This window comes from Lontra canadensis, unplaced genomic scaffold (assembly GCF_010015895.1).
Source record: "Lontra canadensis isolate GAN:19392208 unplaced genomic scaffold, GSC_riverotter_1.0 scaffold110, whole genome shotgun sequence".
In the NCBI taxonomy this organism is placed as follows: domain Eukaryota; kingdom Metazoa; phylum Chordata; class Mammalia; order Carnivora; family Mustelidae; genus Lontra; species Lontra canadensis.
Window position 1 is genome coordinate 6,367,691 of NW_022631104.1, and position 20,168 is coordinate 6,387,858.

Here is a 20,168-nt window from a genome sequence, read left to right on the forward strand (position 1 = left end):
ACTATATATGAGTATAATCTTTTAAAAAAATGTATTGAAACTTGTCTTATGGCCTAGTATATCTTGGTGGAATACTAAGTGAACCTTGAAAGAATGGCAAATTTAAAATTACTGAACACAGAGCTCTATAAATATCAGTTAAATCAAGATGACTGGTAATTGTTCCAATCCCAATGTCATCAGTAATTTTTTTTTTAAATCTAGTTCTACCAAATGTTGAGAGAGGAATCATAAAATCTCCTACTGTGATTTTGAAATTGTCTGTTTATCCTTTTCATTCTGCCTGTTTTTGCTTCATTTGTTTAAGGATTTTATGAGATGGCTGTCCATTTATGATTGCCAGGTCCTCTAATGATTTGTCCCTTGTATAATTATGAAATATCCCTTCTTTATCTTGAATAATACTCTTTGATTTGAAGTCTCTTCTATCTGGTACTGTATAGTCAATCTAGCTTTCTTATGCTTATTGTTTGTATGCTCTATTTTTCCCCATCTATTTACTTCCAACCAATCTGAGTCTTTGTATATAAAATGTGTCTCTAGGAGACACTGTATGACTACATATTTAATTTTTATTGCCATTGATAATCTTTGCCTTTTAGTTTGAATGTTTATGAATGTTTTTATACTTCTGCCATTTTAATGTTTGTTTTCTGTTTCTCCCTCTACTTTTTGCTTCTATAGTCCCAACTTTTTACATTCTTTCATATTGTTTGAATATATTTTAGTATTCCTTTTAACTTATTATTATTTTTTTTTAGCTATTTGTATTTTTTTTAAGTATGCTCCACACCCAATATAGGGCTTGAACTCACGACCCTGAGATCAAGAGTCAGATGCTTAACTGACTGAGCCATTGAGGCATTCCTTCTCTCTGTATTTATATTAGTTGTTCTTCATCAATCTTTTGCAGTCTACCTATAGTGAGTATTATACCATTACATGTAAAGTGTAGAAATCTTTATGTTATGGTTTTAATCTGTATTATATCTACATCTGTTAGGAACATCACAAGACAGTATTATAATTTTTCTCTAAACTGTTACATACATTCTTTTAAAACTTAAGAAAAAGGAATATCTTTAGTATTTATCAAAGTTACATATTTCGTTGTAAGTGTAGTATTTATTACCGACTTTAGTTATAAGTAAGTTTAATATTTATCATAGTTATGATTCCTGAGCACCTGGGTGGCCTAGTTCATTAAGTGTCTGCCTTTGGCTCAGGTCATGATCCCAGGGTCCTGGGATTGAGTCCCGCATCAGGCTCCTTGCTCAGTGGGGAGCCTGCTTCTCCCTCTCCCTCTGCCTGCTGCTCCCCCCCCATTTGTGTGCTGTCTTTCTCTGATAAATAAATAAATAAAATATTTTTAAAGAAATAATTATGATTTCTGATTCACTCCTGAATATCCAGGATTCTTTCTGCTCTCATTTCCATTCAACCTGAAGATTTCCTGAAGCATTTCTTACAGTAAAATCTGCTAGTGACAAATTATCTCACTTTCTCTTTCCCCAAACGCATCTTTACTTTATCTTTGTTTCTAAAGGACATTTCCTATGAAGTGTTGATTTTTGTTTTCTGTTTTGCATTTTGTTTTTGTTTTATCTTCTGGCTTCCATGCTTTCTGATTGAGAATCAGTGTTTTCCTTTATATAATGTGTTGTTTTACTTTCAGAATTTACTCTTTATCTTTGGGTTAGTCATTAGTTTACAGTGTATCTAAGTGTGGCTTTCTGTGAATATGTCTGGTTGGGTTTGTTGACCTTTTGGAATCTGTAAATTTATGTCTTTCACAAAATTTGGGAAATTGGGGGCCATTATTTATTTCTCTGCTTTTTCTGGGACTATAATTAGCCAACGTTAGACTTTGTGATATTGTGGCACAGGTCCGTGAGGCTCTCTGTGTGTCCATTTTTTTTTTATCATTTTCCTCTATCTTCTTAATTTTGATCTATCTTCAAGTTTATTGATTCATTCCCTCTAATATTTATTCTTTTGGGGGCTTAAACTCACAACTGTGTGGCCGGACCCAAGATCAAGAGTCAGACCCTCAACCAACTGAGGCACACAGGTGCCCCTGATATTTTTTCTTTTATTAATATTTTTCTTTCTTATTTATTTATTTATTTATTTAATTTACTATCCTTTTCTTTTTTATTAATATTTTTTTCTTTTGTTAAGTTCATTCATGGATTTTTTTTTATTTCAGATACTCTACCATTTTGTCTTGTTTTTATGTGTCTGTTTTGCTGCTGAGATTTTGTATCATTCCATTTATTTCAAGCATGTTTTCTCTTACTTCATCGAACATAGTTGAAAATAACTACTTTAGGGGTAACTGGGTAGCTCAGTCAGTTAAGCATCTGACTCTTGATTTCAGGTCAAGTCATGATCTCAGGGCTGTGAGATGAGGCCCCGAGCTGGGCACCATGCTGGATGTGGAGCCTGCATTAAGATTCTCTCTCCCTCTCCCTTGCCCCTCCCTCCCCCCCCAAAAAAAAGAAAAAAGAAGAAGGAGAAGGGGGGAGGGGAAGGAAAGAGGAAAGAAAATAACTACTTTAAAGTACTAGTATGATAATTCCAACATCTGGGTCATCTCAAGGCTAGCATTAGTTAATTGTCTTTTCTGCATTTTCCTGGTTCTTCCTCATTCTTTGTGTGTAAAGTAATTTTGGATTGTATCCTAGACATTCTGTCTTGTGTTACATAAACTCTGAGTTCTTTTACAATCCTCTGGAGAATGCTGGTTTTGTTTTGTTTTGTTTTGTTTTGTTTTGTTTTAGTACACAGTCCAGGTAGATCCAAACATTAAGTCCTTTTTCGTCTATGTGTGCAGAGGTTCAAATTTCAGTTTAATTTTAAACCTTTGCTGTGCTGCTTTGAGTCTGCCCCATGGAAACATCATGAAGGGATCAACCTGAAACTTGGGCAAGTTCATACCCATAGTTAGGGGATCCCTTCCTTCTCCAGCTCTTTCCCCTACATGACGTCCCCTTCAATCTATGATGGTCAGCTGTGGTTGTCCAGGTACCTTTCTCTGCTTTCTCTGGCCAGAAAGATGAGCATGTTTTCTATTAGAGTCTTATTTGCCGGGGACCCGCCTCTTTATGACTCCAGGTCACCCTCAGTTTTCCCCCAAACAGGAAACTCACCCCATGCAAATAACTTCTCCAAGTTTCAACTCCAGGTTTCAACAGGGTGCCTGGTTCTGTTGAACTCCAAGTTTCAACAAGGTGCCTGATTCTGTTTCTTGTTCAGAATCCTCAGGTAGTTATATCTCATATTTTGTTCAGAGTTTACAGGTTTTATCAGTGGGAGGGCTCTTCTGAAGGAGGGCTTACATAACAAACTCTCATACCATTTTCATTTATTTTGTCTTCTTTATTGTCCAGTCCTAACTTGGAGTAAAACGAGGGTATGGTAAAGCACAGTTTAGCAACCAAACATAGTTAAAAGCAATTCAACAACACTGATGTCTCTCGAAGAAGACTGATGAGCGTCCAATTCAAAACCATGGCACCACTTTAAAAGATTATCTTTCCCCATTGCTCTTTCAGTATTGTGAATGTATTTGCTCTGAGGCCTCACTCCAAGATACTAAATCAACTTGAAAGTCAGCCCACATAGCCTTCCTATTTTTCTCCTCTTCTCCCCATTCTAATTTTCTCTCTCTTTTTTTTAAAGATTTTATTTATTTATTTGACAGAGATCACAAGTAGGCAGAGAGGCAGGCAGAGAGAGGAGGAATCAGGCTCCCCGCCCTTGGGATCATGACCTGAGCTGAAGACAGAGGCTTAACCCACTGAGCCACCCAGGCACCCTAATTTTCTCTTTTTAAAGGCAGTTCCTTGTTCTCTCTTTTCATTACAAATTGATGAGACCAATCCCCCTTTTTGTAAATGTTTGCTCTTTCTATCCTTATTCTGAGCAATTTAAATGCTGGAGCCAAACTTAGAATCTCCCTGAGAAGGGCGCCTGAGTGGCTCAGTCAGTTGAGCATCCAATTCTTGATTAGGTTATGGTCTCAGGGTTGTGAGATCGAGCCCCACATCAGGCTCTGCATTCTGCAGGGAGTCTGCTTGAGATTCTTTCCCTCTCCCTCTGCCCCTCCCCCAGCCCACATGTGAGCTCTCTCTCTCACTCCGTCTCTCAAGTAAATTAATTAATTAAAAAGGAAGAGGAAGAAGAATCTCCCCGAGGAAATGGAACATCCATGAGGGAGAGGCTAAGTGTCCAAAGATAGAATTTTTAGGGGGCAAGTAGGGAGGGAATAGGAGAAAATCACAAATGCTACACTCCTAATTTTAAGTATAGTTTTTTTAAAACATTTGTATGTATATGATATATATAATCTATTTGTGCTATGGATAGCAACAAAGTTTTAAAATATAAAGTTCAAAGAATTTACAGTATTTTAACTTTTCTAAGCAAACCTGATTCCAGTAGTACATCTTTAAAATTCCAAATGGGTCCCGGAGGCTCATAATACCCCTGCTTATCGATGAATTATTTTGTGCCAGGCACTGTGCTAAGTGACTTGTGTACATTGTTTATCAAACCTCAAAGCAGGCATTGTTCTCATTTCCATTTACAGATGAGGGAACCAGGGTCAGAGAGGTTAACCAGCTTGCTCAGGGCTGTCCACCTTTTGAAGGGGCTAGAAATGAGGTTTGAACCCACATGAGACTCCGAAGCCTATTGCTTTCTTCATTCTCTCTCCCTTTTGAAAGTGCAGGTGAATTCCCAGCAGAATTAGCTGATATGTATCTGTGAAGTGGTTAATAGGGAGACAGGGCGCATAGTCCTCTGGAAACAACATTCACTTCAGAAGAGAAGTGGAGTGTTCCCAGTTCCGGTTTGTTACAGTCTTCCTGCAAATCCCTGCAACACCCTCGGGGTCTCTCCTCTTTTCTTTCTGCACGTCTGTAACAGAAATACAAACGTAGCTCCTGCAGAAGTTCAGGACTGTTCTAAAAATAAAATGAGGGGCGCCTAGACGGCTCAGTTCGTTGAAGCATCCAGCTCTTGATTTTGGCTCCGATCATGATCTCATGGGTCTTGAGATCTAGCCCCAAGTCAGGCTCCTCATTGAGTGTGGGGCCTGCTTGAGATTCTTTCTCCTCCTCCCCTGCCCCTCCCCCCCTTGCACGAGCACTCACTCTCTCTAAATGAACAAATAAATAATGTTTAAAAAGATAAGAATAAATGAGAAGAGCTGGCAAAAATTCTGATGTAAATATAAACAACTACAGTCATACACAGCCCAACTTACAAACTAACATTTTCTTTTCTAAGTTTTGCAGTTACGACTTCAGCAGAGGAGGACCCAGGAACAGCTGGCTGGCCAAGGCATAACACCATGTGAGTAGCTGTGTCTCTTGTTCACTGACCTGTTACAGGGGACCATGCAATTTGGGAGCTGGAAAGCACCTCTGGGGTCATTGAGCCTAAACTTACGGACGGGTCTCCCCCAAGATCCTCGTAGACTCGGTGTCAGCAGAAACCCCAGATCTCGGATGCTTTGCCCCGGACTCTATCCACCTGCAGGGGTTTCCCTTTCATGACGTAGGTTGTAGCTGAAATGCACACTGGTGGGTTTGTTTTTGGAGTAAACACATTCCACTGTGGGCACCTTCACCCCTCTCTTCCTTTTAGAATGTCATCCCTGTTCTTCCAGAAGCATCAGTCACACGTCCATCCTCTTACCTCCTTGGTTCCCATTCTGTTTGGGGCACTTGAGTCCACAACTAATTGAATGCTATCCAGTGCTTCCTTTCTGGGACACTGAGAACCAATGGCTTTCTAGCATCAATGGTATTATATTGAATCATTGGCCATAATTGGGGTCAAAGAAGAAGGATTATCATATCTTTTAGTAGATAGATTTAAAATTTCCTACCAAGTTAGTGATTAAATCTAACTCTTGATTATCCATAGGACCAGAAGGAAGGGGGCCCCAAATGAATGAAGTCACAGTTCAAGCTCCTGTAGGTCATACCTTTTAACTTCCTTCCCGCAACAAAATTTAGAAATCAAAACCCATAATGATTTCTTGCAGAAATCTAGATTCATCATGACTCTTACTTCAGAGTCCAGCAGACAACAGGCAGACAGTTTGGCCCGGTCAAATGTCCTGTGGTTAGTAATAAATATTGGAGCCCCATGACCCAAGGTCTACAATTTTAAGTGTAGTCCGTGCCCCAGAGCCAGAACAGAACTGAGAATGTTTCAAGCCCTTTCCTTTATAATTCAAAAATAGCTCTTTGTTCATGGCTAAGCCCTCCAAACAGTAAACAGCAGGTGACTTTAATAGTAGAACCACTCAGCCTGCGATTTAAAGGCTGCATGCGCAGTGTATACAGTGGTGGTGAGAACCCATATGGTCATGCCTGGGTGGTCTGTTTCATCTCAGCCCACTAGCGGAGGTGCTAAAAACACAGGAGAGAACAAAGGTCTTCCGACTTCTGGTCAGATAAGTACATTGTCACTCAAAGCTGAGCAGGCCGGTCTTTTTTGGAATCCTGTTACACGCGTGTAGAATCTTACCTGATTAAGCATCACCTAGAAGAATTGTTCACTAAGTAGAAGATTATAGCTCCAGCAAGATCCTCTCAGAGGGCCATCGTCTGTGCCCACATCCTCAAGTCTGTGAGAAGCACCTGTAATTGGGCACTATTAGAATCATCTATTCCCCCACTGGGGTTTCTTTCCTTCGATTCTGGAAAGGCACGTGAAGTAGAGAGACCCAGTCCCTCTCCGTCAGCCCAGTCTGCTCACAACTGACAAAGCTTGACTTGTGTGCCTAATAAGTACTCTGAACCTGGGTCTTGCAGCTAGCATTTGGATGAGATTAAACTCCTTTATTCCCCTTTTGTTTTTTAAGGTTTATGGGGTTAAATCTCTGGGAATCCGTAAAAACACCTAGGAAAAATAGGAATGACCCTTAGGGTATATTTTAAAATAACACCTCTATGTGCATTTTGTAAATTCAATGTCTGTTTGTGGAGGAGGGTCCAGTGGGGGTGGGAGGAATATGATATTTTGTCCTCTGGGATTTCCAGAATCAAATAGTGTTCCTATTCACAAAACCCTGCTCGACAGAAATTTTGCATCCTTAGTCCATTGAACCATTAAGATAATTACTGGGGAAAAAAAAGTCCTATGAGAATGAAACGATTTTTTTTTCTTTTTAATTCAGCAAAGTGATAAAGGTTAATTAAGTGTCATCCATTTTCCCTAGTTTTTAGCTAGCTCCTCTCAACTAGGCTTCCTGAGGGTGTATATTCTGCCGTGGAAAAATACTGAAGCTGCTGTGGGAACACAAGGCATTCCCAGCCCAGACAGACCTCGGCAACTTAGCTCTTCTCAGGAAGTTAGACGCAAGACGCATCTTCCCCCTGCTGAGAGATTGGGGGCGGAGTTGGTTTGCTTTGTCAATCCAACCAGAGATCAAACATGCCCTCCACAAATGCAGTGCAGAGCTTGTGTCAAGGCAAGCAATCAGGGGAAGGAAAGGAGAGCCAGTGGACTTGGGGTCCCATCAAGCCAATCAAATGCAACAAATTTTGTTACAAACCAGACTAGACAGAGGGTAGCGTGCTGGGCCCCATAGAGGCAACAGTGAGCAAGATAGTCCCTTGGATGGACTCAAAATTTTAGGGGAAGAAGTGATAGAAAACACACAGAAGTGTAATTCAAGGTAGAATTTTTAACATTGTTATGAGTATAAGCTCACTTTATCCATAAAATTTGAAATAACTGCAATCCTCTGCCCCCAAGATTTGAAAGCTCATCATAAACCACCTTAATGGAAGGTTGATGGCCAAGCAAAGTGTTCCTTGTCTCTGTGCTATTATTGCATAGCATCACTGTTTTTTAACCAGTCCACAGAAACACCTGCTATCCTTTGGCAGAATTCATCTTGAGTTTTACATTAGATTAAATCTCAAAGGCATCGCCACTCCTATTTGTGGCAGAGCTGGGATGAGAACCTGCAGAGGCATCGGGCCCCGCGTAGAGCTCTTTTTTCAGAGATGCCAAAGGAATTGCTTGGACTTTTAAAAGCAATTCCTTAGGTTTCCCTCAAGCATTTTGTGGCCCAAAAATTCATTTGGAATCTGGAGAAATTAAAAATATACGTAGGTGGAAATGCCTAGAAAAACCCAATGGTTTTAACAAAATGGCGTCAGATTTTCTGTCCTCATCTATGCCTCACCATGACCAAGAGTGAAGGAAAAGTTCTGCTGCTTTAGCCTCGTGGTAGATCTTACGTCACTTGCACATCAAATTGATGATGAAAGAATAAGGTTCCTCTCCCTCCTGACTCTGATGAAATGAACCATGTGTAAATTTCTGTTGACTAGCAGAACTGGTCTCAGTGGATTGAATTTAACTCCTTCCTTCTACTTGGGCATGTATCCTGCAGGTTTTAAAGTTACTGACGAGTAACAAACAGTCCACCACAACCAAAATTAACCCCCCTTAATTACTTCCCTTTGGCATTTACTTATTTCTCACTTATGTCCATCATGGGTCTGGGATCTCCCCTTTCAGATGCTTTGAATGAACATAAACTCATTGTTCCTTGAATTTAGTCAAGAACGGCAGAGTTCCGAGGCCAACACAGTGGCCCCAGAGCAACTCAATAGTGGAAAGGGGTTTTTCAGACCAGGAGCATGGGCCCTGGCCAGATTCTAAGATTGTTTTTACATTTATAACACCACTATAGAATTAACACTGTCAGAATAGTCATGAAATATCAGTGAAATACCCTTTTATAATTAGCTCAGAAATATTGCTTTAAGAAACTATTGCTTGGATTTGTCTCCAGAATCCCACCTCCGAATCTCTAAATGGAGAGTTCAAGTTTCCTTCTCTGCCACCGCCAGCCAGGATTCAAAGGGACCACTTCCCTGTCCCTCGCTTTTGGGGTCAAGGCTGCAAAAGACATCTGTGTTCTCTGTTTTTCTCCTGGCTTTAGGACAGAACCAGCCTCCTTCCCTGTTGACTTGTGGGGCTTGGGTCTATTCACCATTTCTCGTGCAGATTTTCTCCACCACAGTTCTTTTCCTTGGGCATCCCTCTCTTGGTGGAGTCCAAAACAACACCATTTTATTCCAACCCCTTGGGAAGCCTCAGTGCCGATGGATAATGAGCTCTGTGGAGTAGCAGTTCAGTGGTATTCTGACCATGTGCTGTGAGGAAGGCCCTTGGGGGAAGCACAGGAGTCAGACGTGAGTTCTGTTTCAGATGCTTACCGTCTGGAAGGGGCCCCAGATCACCCCTGCTTGATTGTTCCAAGCAGCTATTTTGGAAAACATCACACCACTGCATGGGACTGAGTCTCCAAGGGGACCAAAGGAAGGAACTACTTCCTCTTTCCCTCTCCCTCTTCTAGTAAAGTGGGGCTCATCTGTAAAAACCCAGGGGAGAGAGAGAGAGGAGGAAACAGGTAGCTTGTGGTCCTGGAATATGAGAACAACAGAAGTGCAGTAGACTGGGGGCCCAGAGAAGCTGCGGCGTCTCCACAGAAACTTCCAGAAAGCCGCCGCTGGCCAGAATGAACCATCCGGGCGGCTTGCGTCCATGATCTGATCAGTGTAAATGAATGGAAAGCTACGACGAGCTATCTATGAACGGTGCCACCTTATTTGTTTTGCAGACTAATCCCAGCCACAGCAAAGCCTTGGTAAATCCCCGAGTTCTCTGTGGTACCTCTCCTGGGTAGCAGCAAGAATGACTGGGCACACTCCTCCACCACACCACATGCAGCTTCATGATAGTTTTGAGAAGTCAACTATGCAAAGTCTTCCCTCCTCTTCTTTGTGCATCCATCTGACTTGGCTGCTTCCTTCAGCACCCGGCGCACAACTCTTGGCTGTTTGAGCAGCACATGGCACGAGGGTTTTAATCTGTCTGCCTCCTCCCTCCCTGTCTAACCTCTCAAGTTCAGAGACAGGCCAAGGCACTCTGGATTTCCATGGCGAGCCCATACTGGGTGGTGGCGGGGGGAGGTTGTCCAAAATCCTAAATGTTGCCTTTCCCCTCCTTCTGTCTTCGGGTTCCTCGTGCCCTAGAAACTAGGAAGACAGCCACAACACACATGCTTCTGGAGTCTCCTTAGAAATCCCGAATATTCATGTATGAACCTCTCCCAAGTGTGCATCCAGGTCTGAAAGGCAACAAGGCTAAGTTCTTCAGACTTCTGGGGCTGTCCTCTGGGTACTTAGTAAGCAGTTAGTCAACAGCCTAAGAGAGAACGTCATTTCCCAAAGCAGAGCACGTCTCATCTGCTCAGAAGAAAACCGTTCACCATCTAGTTTGTCTTTCTAAGTGAGACAGACAGAAGACCAACATTACTAAGCCTGCTGTACAGGTGGGAGACTCTCGCACGTGTTTGAGGAGACAAAGCAGGGACAGAGCCAAGATAGGTAGTTCCCAAATGTTTAGTCGCCCAAGACAACTTTCATTATACTCCACGCTGCCATGGGTCCTTTGTGTTGGAAACTGTTTTGTGTTCCACTTCCCGCCCCAGAGAACCCCACTTTCATGAATGAGGAATCCATATATCCGTTTTTGATTCATTAATGGCATTTAAACTGAACAGTCCATGCTTTTTGGTGAGATAGCCATCACGAAGGCACGCTGTTATGTTCCTAGGCAGCCACAAGGAAAAGGGACTGTTCCATTAGCCTTATCAGCCTTTCTCTGGGCACACAGACCTTTTTCCTTTGGCTCTTTGAAATGCTGAAACTTAGTCTTAGAAATTCATTTCTCTCCTTTGGAACTCCCAGGTTCTGGAGGACCCTAGATCAGGACGCACCACCCTGGCGGGTTCCAGACCAGTGGTTCTCAAACTCAGGCATCAGGATCAGCAAGGAGGGCATGTTCCAACATAAATCCTGGGGACCTGCCCCCAAGGGCCAGGTTGTGGAGGTCTAGGTAGGGTCCGAGCCTTGGCATTTCTAACAAGCTTCCAGGTGAGACTAAAGATACCGGTCTGGGGGCCACGTGTTGAGAACCACTGTTCGAGGTGCTGCCCTAGGACACCAGCCCTATGTTTCTGCATGTCTGTCCTTATCTGGAATCCTGAAGTTGCTGGGTTCTGTCCTGCAAGACTGGACGGAGCGAGCCCGTGAGAGGAGGCAGGCATGGCCCTGCCTTTGTTGCCCAAGCTGACCAACAGCAGGCTCCCCCTCTCAACCCCCCGCTTTGTGCTGGAGGGTTGGCCCGTCCCCTTCACTGATGCCTCAGTGGCCCCAGGGCCCGTGTTCTCCTTTTCCTGGACTCCTGTTGGAGGCATGAGGTTAGGGTCCAGAGTGGAGAACAGCAGGAGGCCTGTTCTATCCTTGGGATCTTTTTCTGAGCTCTCGTAAGCAAATGTTTATACACACAGCTGACCCAAATTAGCTGGGACTGCAGAACCGAAATAGGACGAGGCCGTAACTAAACGCTGAGGCGAGAACACGAATTCCCTTGTGAGAAGTGATTAATCTTCCTCCCGGGGGAACAAGTTAGATGTGTGGCTGACTGAATTTACAACCATATTTTAATTTGACATCACATTGACTTTTTTTTTCAATTTAGAAATCCAAATTCCTTTTCCGTCTTAAATGTCAACGTCCCCAAAAACAAAATTTTGCCATTTGATACTCCCAAGGCTGGCGGCAAGAGGTCTTTTGTGTATTTTCCAAAAAGCCGATTTGGGGGGCATGCATTATGGCTTTTGCTGGCCCTCAGGGGAGCTGGCTAAAACCCACATTCTCTAGAGTCATGGAAAAAGCAAATGTCAGTCATAGAGCCATGGCAGGATGGTTCTCCATGGGGTGACCCCAAGCCAGTACCCCATATGACATCCCTTAAGCCCCGGGGAGATGAGTGTGTGGTAAAATGCAGTGTGTGGACCTCTTTGGCTTTCTTCCCAAGTCCTTGCCAAATGGACATAGCGTCTCCCACTGTGTCTCTGATATAGAAGTTTCCAGAAGACCTTTGTGTTCCTGGCATCAGAGACCTGGACCGTGCAAATCAGTTCACAAGTTATTAACACCAAGAAGTGATGAATTATACAGCCCTCCAAGGCTAAGATACAGGAAATGCACTGCTTCTTTGAACAATTAATAAGTTCTGCTAATAGGAACTGAAGAGCCCCAGGGGGCAAGAGAAATTCCTCCTAATTCCTAAGCCCCATTAAAACCAATTGAGTTTGGAATGTAAGTGATACTTCGGGATGGATTCATACTGCTCCCCTAAGGCTGCTGCTTAAGGAAAAGGATGTGTGAATGCTTTCTAACCACTTAATAAAGTCACACAAAGATCATTTCTTTTCTGGAGAATGTAAGTGTTGAGGGCAACACCAATACGGAATCCCAAATTAGATGACCACCAGACTGTGGTCTTCAGACAGAGGTGAAGACCTCTCCGTGCAGACTGTACAGATTCACCAGGGCCCCCTGCACCTGGAGCAGACTTGGAGGCTCTGGTTGCCTGGGGATACGAGAGTTGCTCTCAGAACACCATCGGTATAAATTGCAACCATGATCAAATGCAGGAAAAGACCAGCCTCCTTACAAGGAGTGGCGACCCAACCCGAATCAGAGAAAATGCCTAAGCAGTGAGTTAGGACAGCACGTTTCTCCAGATGATTTCCCAGAGCTACTGAGCAGGGACGAACGGAAGGTGTGGGCAAGGGGGCATTGGAAATGGCAGATTTTGCAAAGAAGCCCGTTTTAAGAATGAAAGCAGCAAAGAGAAACATGTTCAATCAATGGGAACTGGGATATTCAAGCAGCACGTTCCATTATTTTTCCTGTAAGAAGGGAAGCCCCTTAATTTCTGCTTAAAGTGAGGAAGGGGGTAGGCAGCCAGCTGGGACTACTGGGCACGTTCCTTCGGTCGACACTCCTTTGGTCCCCTGAGGCAGGAACACTGAGAGAGAGCATGCCTTAGTGGCTTCCCAGGCTGTACCCTCCGTAGAGGATAAGGTCGTCGACCAGCTGCCAGGACTGCCATGCCGTTTGCTTGATGTCCAGCAAGCTCTCCTGAAATCTGTGCTCAGATTTAGAATTTACCTTAAAGACTGAGCAAGACTCACACAGGTCCACCTCCAAGTGGCCGATCTGGCCAGAAACCCAATTTTTTAAGCTGGCCAAACCTTGGAGGAGTATTTCATTGCCCGCCACTTATAGGTGGACATCTGCTGCATCCTGTGGCTCATTAGCTTGTCCAGACTTGCAACTCAGAAAAGTACTCCATGCGGTTTTGTGACCTCTCACCAACCTTACCACTTAGAATGCAGATTTGATTGTCTTTGGCTCTGGAATGATTGTTTCAGAGGCTCAGGAAAGCTCATAAGAGATGCGGAATGTTGCCCAACGATGTTCTGCTTCTCTGCTAAGTCGGAAGAGGTTCCCCACCACAGTGGAGAGCAGGAAGAAGAGGGGAGGTCGGAGGCAGCATTGGGTCCAGGCTCTCCAGGCTGCTGTGCACTCTGGCTGACCCGGGCGTGTGTCTCTCAGGTGCTAATGTTTTCAACAGCATGCCTTGGAAAAAGTGAAGTTGTCAGAGGACCGAGGCTCTTAGCCCTAACTATGTGACCCTGGGGCGAGTGCAGATTTCTGTGGACTCAGTTTCCGCATCCTGTTCAGGGCAGGAGCTCATTTTACCATCTCCAGGGCCCCTTCCAGCCCTCCAAGTCTGATTCTGTGCTTCTCACCCAGCACCCTTAGCTGCATGTTCCTGTCAGACCCGTCACGGATCTTATCCCCAGTTCGAGTCCCTCCCTGCAGGCTGGGACGCCCCTCCCGTGGCCTGCAGCCTCCACCCAGACTTCTGCACTCAGGGGCAGGGCCAAGTGGGAGAGGGTGTTAGGCACCCCTTCTGCCCCTGTCCCTCACTCTGGATCTGTGTCCAGCCTCCCAAAAGTCCCCGCGCCTCCCCAGGATCTCGGAATGCCCTGTCTCCACCACCTATCTCCTGTCGCACGTCTGCCTCTGCTGCTGCTCCTGTTTTCGGCCTCAATTCCACCCCCCTCTGTATCCTCTGGCTTCAGGGAAGCTGGTGTCCTCCGGGGCCTCTCCTCTTCGATTGCTTGTGGCCTAGTAAAGGCACTCACGTCCATCTTCTGCACAGCTCAGCAAGCACGCCAGCATATCCCGTCTTCGCTGCTCAGTGCCCTGAGCCCACCTCTGCTCACGTCCCTGTCTTTCCGTTGCAGCACTGAAAAATCCAACTGAGTTCCATGAGCAAAGAAAACATTTGGATAGTGACAAGGTAAATTTTTTTTTTTTTTTTTTCAAACTGCCCTCTTTCTGAACTTGGACTCCAGGGTATGGATCTCTGAGCGTTCAGCTTTGGCTAAAGCAGGCAGAATTTGTACCACAAACTTGATACATGGGCTCTCTCCCCCAGACCCCTGCCACACCATAGGGGATCCTACTCCTACAAACAGAAAACTGGAGAAAGGTGATTGACCACCTTTCGCTTTGAAACTATTTTTTTAGCTTAAGAAAATGTCCCCAGTGTTTCTGATGTTGGGAAGATCGTGGCAAGGACACTGAAGAAGGCAGACAGACTTCGAAAAGCCTTCTAGCCCTTTCTTATAATCAGATTTTTTAAAAATCCAATGTACTACTAAGGTAGGGTCTGTGAATACAGGGCTTATTGGCAGGTACCTAAAGGCAAAAGGCTTTGGGTTTATGTCTCTTTCTGTTTTTGTTTGTTTAACACAATCAGGGTTGGGGGAGGAGGTATTGGCATATACTCTATACCTTCATAGTAGATCTCTGCAAGCTGAATTTATCAATAATAGAATAAATACTATTTAACCGGCATCAGCCCTGTATGAGAAGGAGATGCAGAGGGGGTGCCTTTTTCCTGGGATTTCTTTGTCCACGAGTTCTAACCTTGCAGCTACATCGTGGGAGGAGAACGGAGCTGAGCTCTGTACAACCTCATAGTCACTCCCGAGAGGCTGTGTTCCCTGCTACCTGGATAACAACTGTCTTCTATCAGAACTGGAGTGACCTCCAGATCCCTTTCCGGAGTCCAGTAGGAGATCCAGTAGAGTGGGATCAAAACCCAGAACTAGAAACCAGGGCCTGAGATCCGGGGGTGGCCCTGCCAAGCCCCGATCCATCCCCCCAGACAGCTCCACCTTCAAGAAGGCGATGGGACTCTGTAAATCATCTCCGTGTGTCCTTCCCACTCACGGTGCTCCTGAATTTACATTTTCTCAGGTCCTAAGAGAGAAGGCAGGTGCATCCTTGGAAGAGGGAGTAGGTGGTCATATTCTAGGTGGACTTGGGCTACGTTTCATCTCTAACCTTAGTCAGTTTCACGGCTGTTTTAAGAGTTCAAGGAATAGAATTAACTATAGCACAACCAACTTTGTATCATCGGAACTTTATTAATGTTTTGTTAGCACATACCTGCCAGGCCTTTAAGTGCACAGCCCTGGTGGGGACCCAGACTTCTTCCCTCTTTACTGAATTTTTCCATCTTAAAATTACTGGCGAGGCTTTTGCAAACCTCCAGCATCAAAACGTAGGAAACCAGAGAGATTTGCAAGTCCTGTTTGTCAAAACAAGGACTGTTCTCCCCTTTGAGAGAAATCGAGGTCCTTTTAAAGTCAAAACAGGGCAGTTCAACTGTGTGAGGTTGCTAGTGGAATGTGCTCTGTGTTTATACCCACAGACTGAAGACTCCCTCAAGCACAAGGTCAGAAACAGGCCCGACCGTGCGGACGTGGTTAATATGCACATACTCCAAGGTGAGACCACACCCAAGCTGACCCAGGATGCCCGCCACGGTGGGCATGTGCCAGAGGTTCTTATTTTCTATGTCCTCTTGATAAACGTCCCCTCCTATTCTGGAGTGCTCGTTTGAGTCACCCGAGGGCCACGGAGACAATCAAATCAGGAAGGTAGAGGCTGGGCTCCCATCTCAGCTCTGCTTCCTCCCGATGCTCCCTGAGTGCATGTCTCTCCCGGCCATGTACCAGAATCCCCGTGTGTCCGTCCTTTGGCTGGTAATGAACCTCTGGTACGTTAACTAAAGAAAATAACCAGGCGTACAAAAATGCATATACAGTGATGTTTACGGAGGGGTTATTTTTGATGTTGAAGCATGGAAAGCAGTGAAATGTCCCCACACTGGGGGACGGGCTGAATTCATGACGCATGGTCCGTACAACGGAATGCCTCGCAGCCACTATAAATGAGGCTTTAAAAGGAAGAGGATATAATAAGAAAAAGATGTTCAGTGAAGAAGACCAGAAAACAAAGCCATATTTACGGTCAGATTCAGGGATGAACAAACATATACATAAACAGCATTTGTAGTCCGATTCTGTGATTAAAAAAAAAAAAAAACATAGCCCAGGGGCACCCACCTGGCCGGCTCAGTTGGTGGAACGTGTGACTCTTGATCTCGGGGTTTTGGGTTGGAGCCCCACGTCGGGTGTATGTGACTTAAAAAGAAAATCTTAAAAGAAAGAAGAAGGAAGGAAGAAAGAAACGGAGGGAAAGAGGGTGGGTGGAAGGAAGGAAGAAAGGAATACATAGCCCTAACAATAAATACAAACAGTTAAAAACTGTTGACTCAAAGTAGGGAAGTTTCTTGATGCTTTCATTGTCTTTCATATACTCTTTGAGCATTTCCCATACTTAGGAGGGACGAGTTTGTAATAATACTACAATCAAAACAGATGAGAGGGGCGCCTGGGTGGCTCAGTCAGTCAAGCCTTGGACTCTGGATCTCAGTTCTGATCTTGATCTTGGGTCATGAGTTCAAGCCCCGTGTGGGCTCCACACTGTGCATGGCGCCTACTTAAGAAAAAAAAAAAAGGCATGAGAAATGTTATCTGTTACATCATCACCATCTGGAATTAAAATAGGCTGTGAACTCCCATGGCCCCCTGTTCAATTGCATGACTCTACTGGTTCCCATGGGATCCTCTCTCTTTTAGAGAGAAATTAGGAATTAGTGCCCTCGGGCACCAAGGATCTGCTGGATGCAAAATGACCCCTCTTTGCAAAGGTTCGTGGTCTAGTTTCGGAAGCAGCGGCATAAGCCATGGCTGTAAGTGCTAGAGACAGTCGCAGCAAAAGGGGCAAGTAAGAATAAGCTTTGTGCTGAGACCCAAAGAGTTGGCTGCCGGGCTTGTGTGGGGAGAAGGTAGGAAGCTCTCCAGGCTGAGGAAACTAAGCAAAGGTACAAGGGTGAACTCGGTGAGACGTGATGGACAGAAGGGGAAGGACCAGGGTCGCTGGAGTAGTCCTTTGGGGATGGGGAATCTCCATTCATGGCACAGCCAGAGTGAGACAGAGGAGCATTGTGCAGGGCTTTCAAGGGAAGAGTGTTTTCTTAAGGTTAAATGACGCACAGGATGAATCAGCAGGACCCCTGAGCCAGGAGACCCAGCGAGAAGCCCTTGCCATGACCTGAGGGGACGTTAAAGGAGGTCCGGGGAGGACCTAGTCTCAGCACACCTATGCTTGATCCGCAGTACTGATGCTTTGTCCACCCTGTGTCAGGTGCATTACAGAGACAGCTTTTAGACCAGACCTGACCTGTTGCAACCATACCACAGCCCGAGACCGCTCCCGTGTGGAGATTTCTAGATCAGCTGCCAGACACGCGGTCTGGGTGAGTGGGTTGATGAGAATAGAACAACAGGGCTGGGAGGCTGATGTGTAAATATCTCCTCTTCTAGAGTAAATATCTAAAATGTGTAAATATCTCCTCTTCTAGAGGAAAGCTAGAATCCTGACAGGTTTGTCTGAACAGCAACAACTGGTCAACCAAGCTCTCCTCCATGTTCTTACCCAGAAATAAGTCAGGGAGTAATCAGGAGAGGAATATATGGGCGATTCAGGATTTGATAGAGACCTTTAGCACCATCCAAATAATAAGAAACCACCCCCGGATGGACTCAATTTTTAAAAATACCCCCGTTTAATTAAGTAACTGTTTCAAATGGATTTTTTTTTTAATTTTACAGTTGACCTTGACATTGGCGTCCATTAGTATCACAACATCACCAAACCTTAAGGAGTAATACTACTGCAAATAATTATAATAATAGGTAATTATCTGGCAGACTCCGTCCGTGCCAGGCAATGGAGAGACAGGACGGGCATCCCTGTGCTGCAGCTTAGGGTCAAAGGGACTGCTTATCCACAGAATGGCCAAATTGCACATTTTTTTTTCAAGAATTGGTGCAAAGCACGTTTCTCTAACTCTTCCGGGCCCCTCGATTTGCCTTTATTTGGAAGTGTCTGGTCTTTGCTGCTAATCCATGTGAAATGACCGTGATTGCACGGAAACATCATTAGGGTGCACGTACAAAAGCCTAAAAGCAAAAGCAAACCCAAAGCTGCCATCCGAACAGTAGCACTGATTCTTCCGGTTTCAACCCCGCAGGCTCCACTGCAGAGAGATCCATCCCAACTGCTCAGATGAAGCTGAAAAGAGCCCGTCTCGCAGATGATCTCAATGAAAAGATCGCCCTCCGGCCGGGGCCACTGGAGCTGGTGGAGAAGAACATACTCCCTGTGGATTCTGCTGTGAAAGAGGCCATAAAAGGTAGTTAGAACCCACGGCGTATGTCCCTCTGTGCTCTGAGATCTGAGGGCAGCCAAGGCTCTGGGGCACCAAGGGTCCTGGGGGCGGGGCCTCTCACGGGACAGGAGTCCTGCCCTGGGTCACTGTCCCAGAGTCCTCTCCATAACCAGAGGTCACAGATTCAAGCCATCTTTCATTTCCCTTAGTAAGGTTTTGGGGTTTTTTTGTTTTTGTTTTTGTTTTTTTTAGTAAAGTCATGTTAATTATTGCTGACACATAGGAAATGTATTGAGCTTGCTCATTCATTTTTTAACTTTGAAGAGTTTCTCAGTCATTATGATAATTTCTCAATTTATCTTCAATTGACTAGGTACGCCATCATGTCTCCTACAAATAATGAAAATTTCTCTCCCGCTTTGTTTTTTTCTGCCTTGGTGCATGCCTGATACTTGAAAAGTAACACCAAGGTTTCGTTAATGTATTATATAATTAGCATCACCTAAAAAACCATATATATTATATTCATAACATATAAATTATATATAATTTTCATGTTTTATTTACAAATTATGTATTTGTGAATTATATGAATTTTATATGAATTACAAATTGTATAATATACTATATTATGCAAACTTAATATATACTTTATTATATATAAAATATCTGTATTATACATAGATGTATATCATATATAAAATTATATATATGAATTATATAAAGCACATAGTTTGTCATTTCATACTATGTAATGAACAATGCATTTTAGTAATTATAAATATATTACATAGTAGAAAATTATCTCTATTTGCACATTGCCAGGGATTTAATCAGTATTTTATTATTATATATATGTTATGTTTTTGGTATGTTGATAACAATTATTTTTCTGTTTGTTTCTGTCACGAATGGGGATTTCTTCTCTGATGCATCTCTATATATGGTACTAGCTTTTGATATATAGATAGGTATTCTAAGGAAGAATTTCTCTATCCCATCCTACTAAAGAGTAGTGTATAAGATGGGTGCTGAATTCTTAAATGCTTTCGACATTCACAGAAAGATGATCGCATGAGTTTTCTTCTTTGACCTAGGAATATGTCATTGCTCTCTTTTCTAATCACCTTGCATTTCTTGAAAAAATCCTACATAGAATTCTTTTCTGGAAATATCTGGTATTTTATTTGAGATTTGCATCTGTTTTATTATTAGTTAGGATAATAGTAGCTGCTAAACCAACCACAAAATTTCAGCAGCTTAACAACACAAGTTTACGTTTTGTTCGTAAACGGTCCAGAAGGGATTTTCCTTAATGGCAGATTTTACCGGCACACAGACCCCTTCGGTCTGCCTGCTCCCCTGTCCCCTAGAGCAGGACAGCAAACTTTCTTAAAGGGCCACACAGTAGATAGGCTGAGTGATTTAAACTGTCTGTCACAACTACTCAGCTCTGCTACTGTGGTGTGAAGAGGTCCATAAGCAATAAGTCAACAGGTGGACATGGCCATGTTCCAATAAAACTTAACTTACAAAGGCAGGCTCACAGACTATAATTCGTCAGCCTGTGCCCTAGAGCTCCCTCATCCTCTGCATCTAGCCAGTGAGGG

At 43.9% G+C, this 20,168-nt stretch overlaps 1 protein-coding gene across 2 annotated transcripts in view; it reads left to right on the plus strand.

The window, feature by feature from the left end:
* The window catches only part of MYOCD (myocardin), a 95,240-nt gene that overhangs the window by 35,095 nt on the left and 39,977 nt on the right, over positions 1-20,168 (plus strand). The window contains exons 2-6 of one of the 2 annotated variants that reach the window (XM_032839965.1): positions 5,296-5,361; positions 9,662-9,688; positions 14,213-14,268; positions 15,691-15,766; positions 18,421-18,582. In XM_032839965.1, coding sequence (XP_032695856.1) covers positions 15,751-15,766; positions 18,421-18,582 — 178 coding nt within the window. In that variant the 5' untranslated portion in view covers positions 5,296-5,361; positions 9,662-9,688; positions 14,213-14,268; positions 15,691-15,750. The remainder of the gene's footprint in view (positions 1-5,295; positions 5,362-9,661; positions 9,689-14,212; positions 14,269-15,690; positions 15,767-18,420; positions 18,583-20,168) is intronic. The other variant, XM_032839964.1, reaches the window with a different exon arrangement.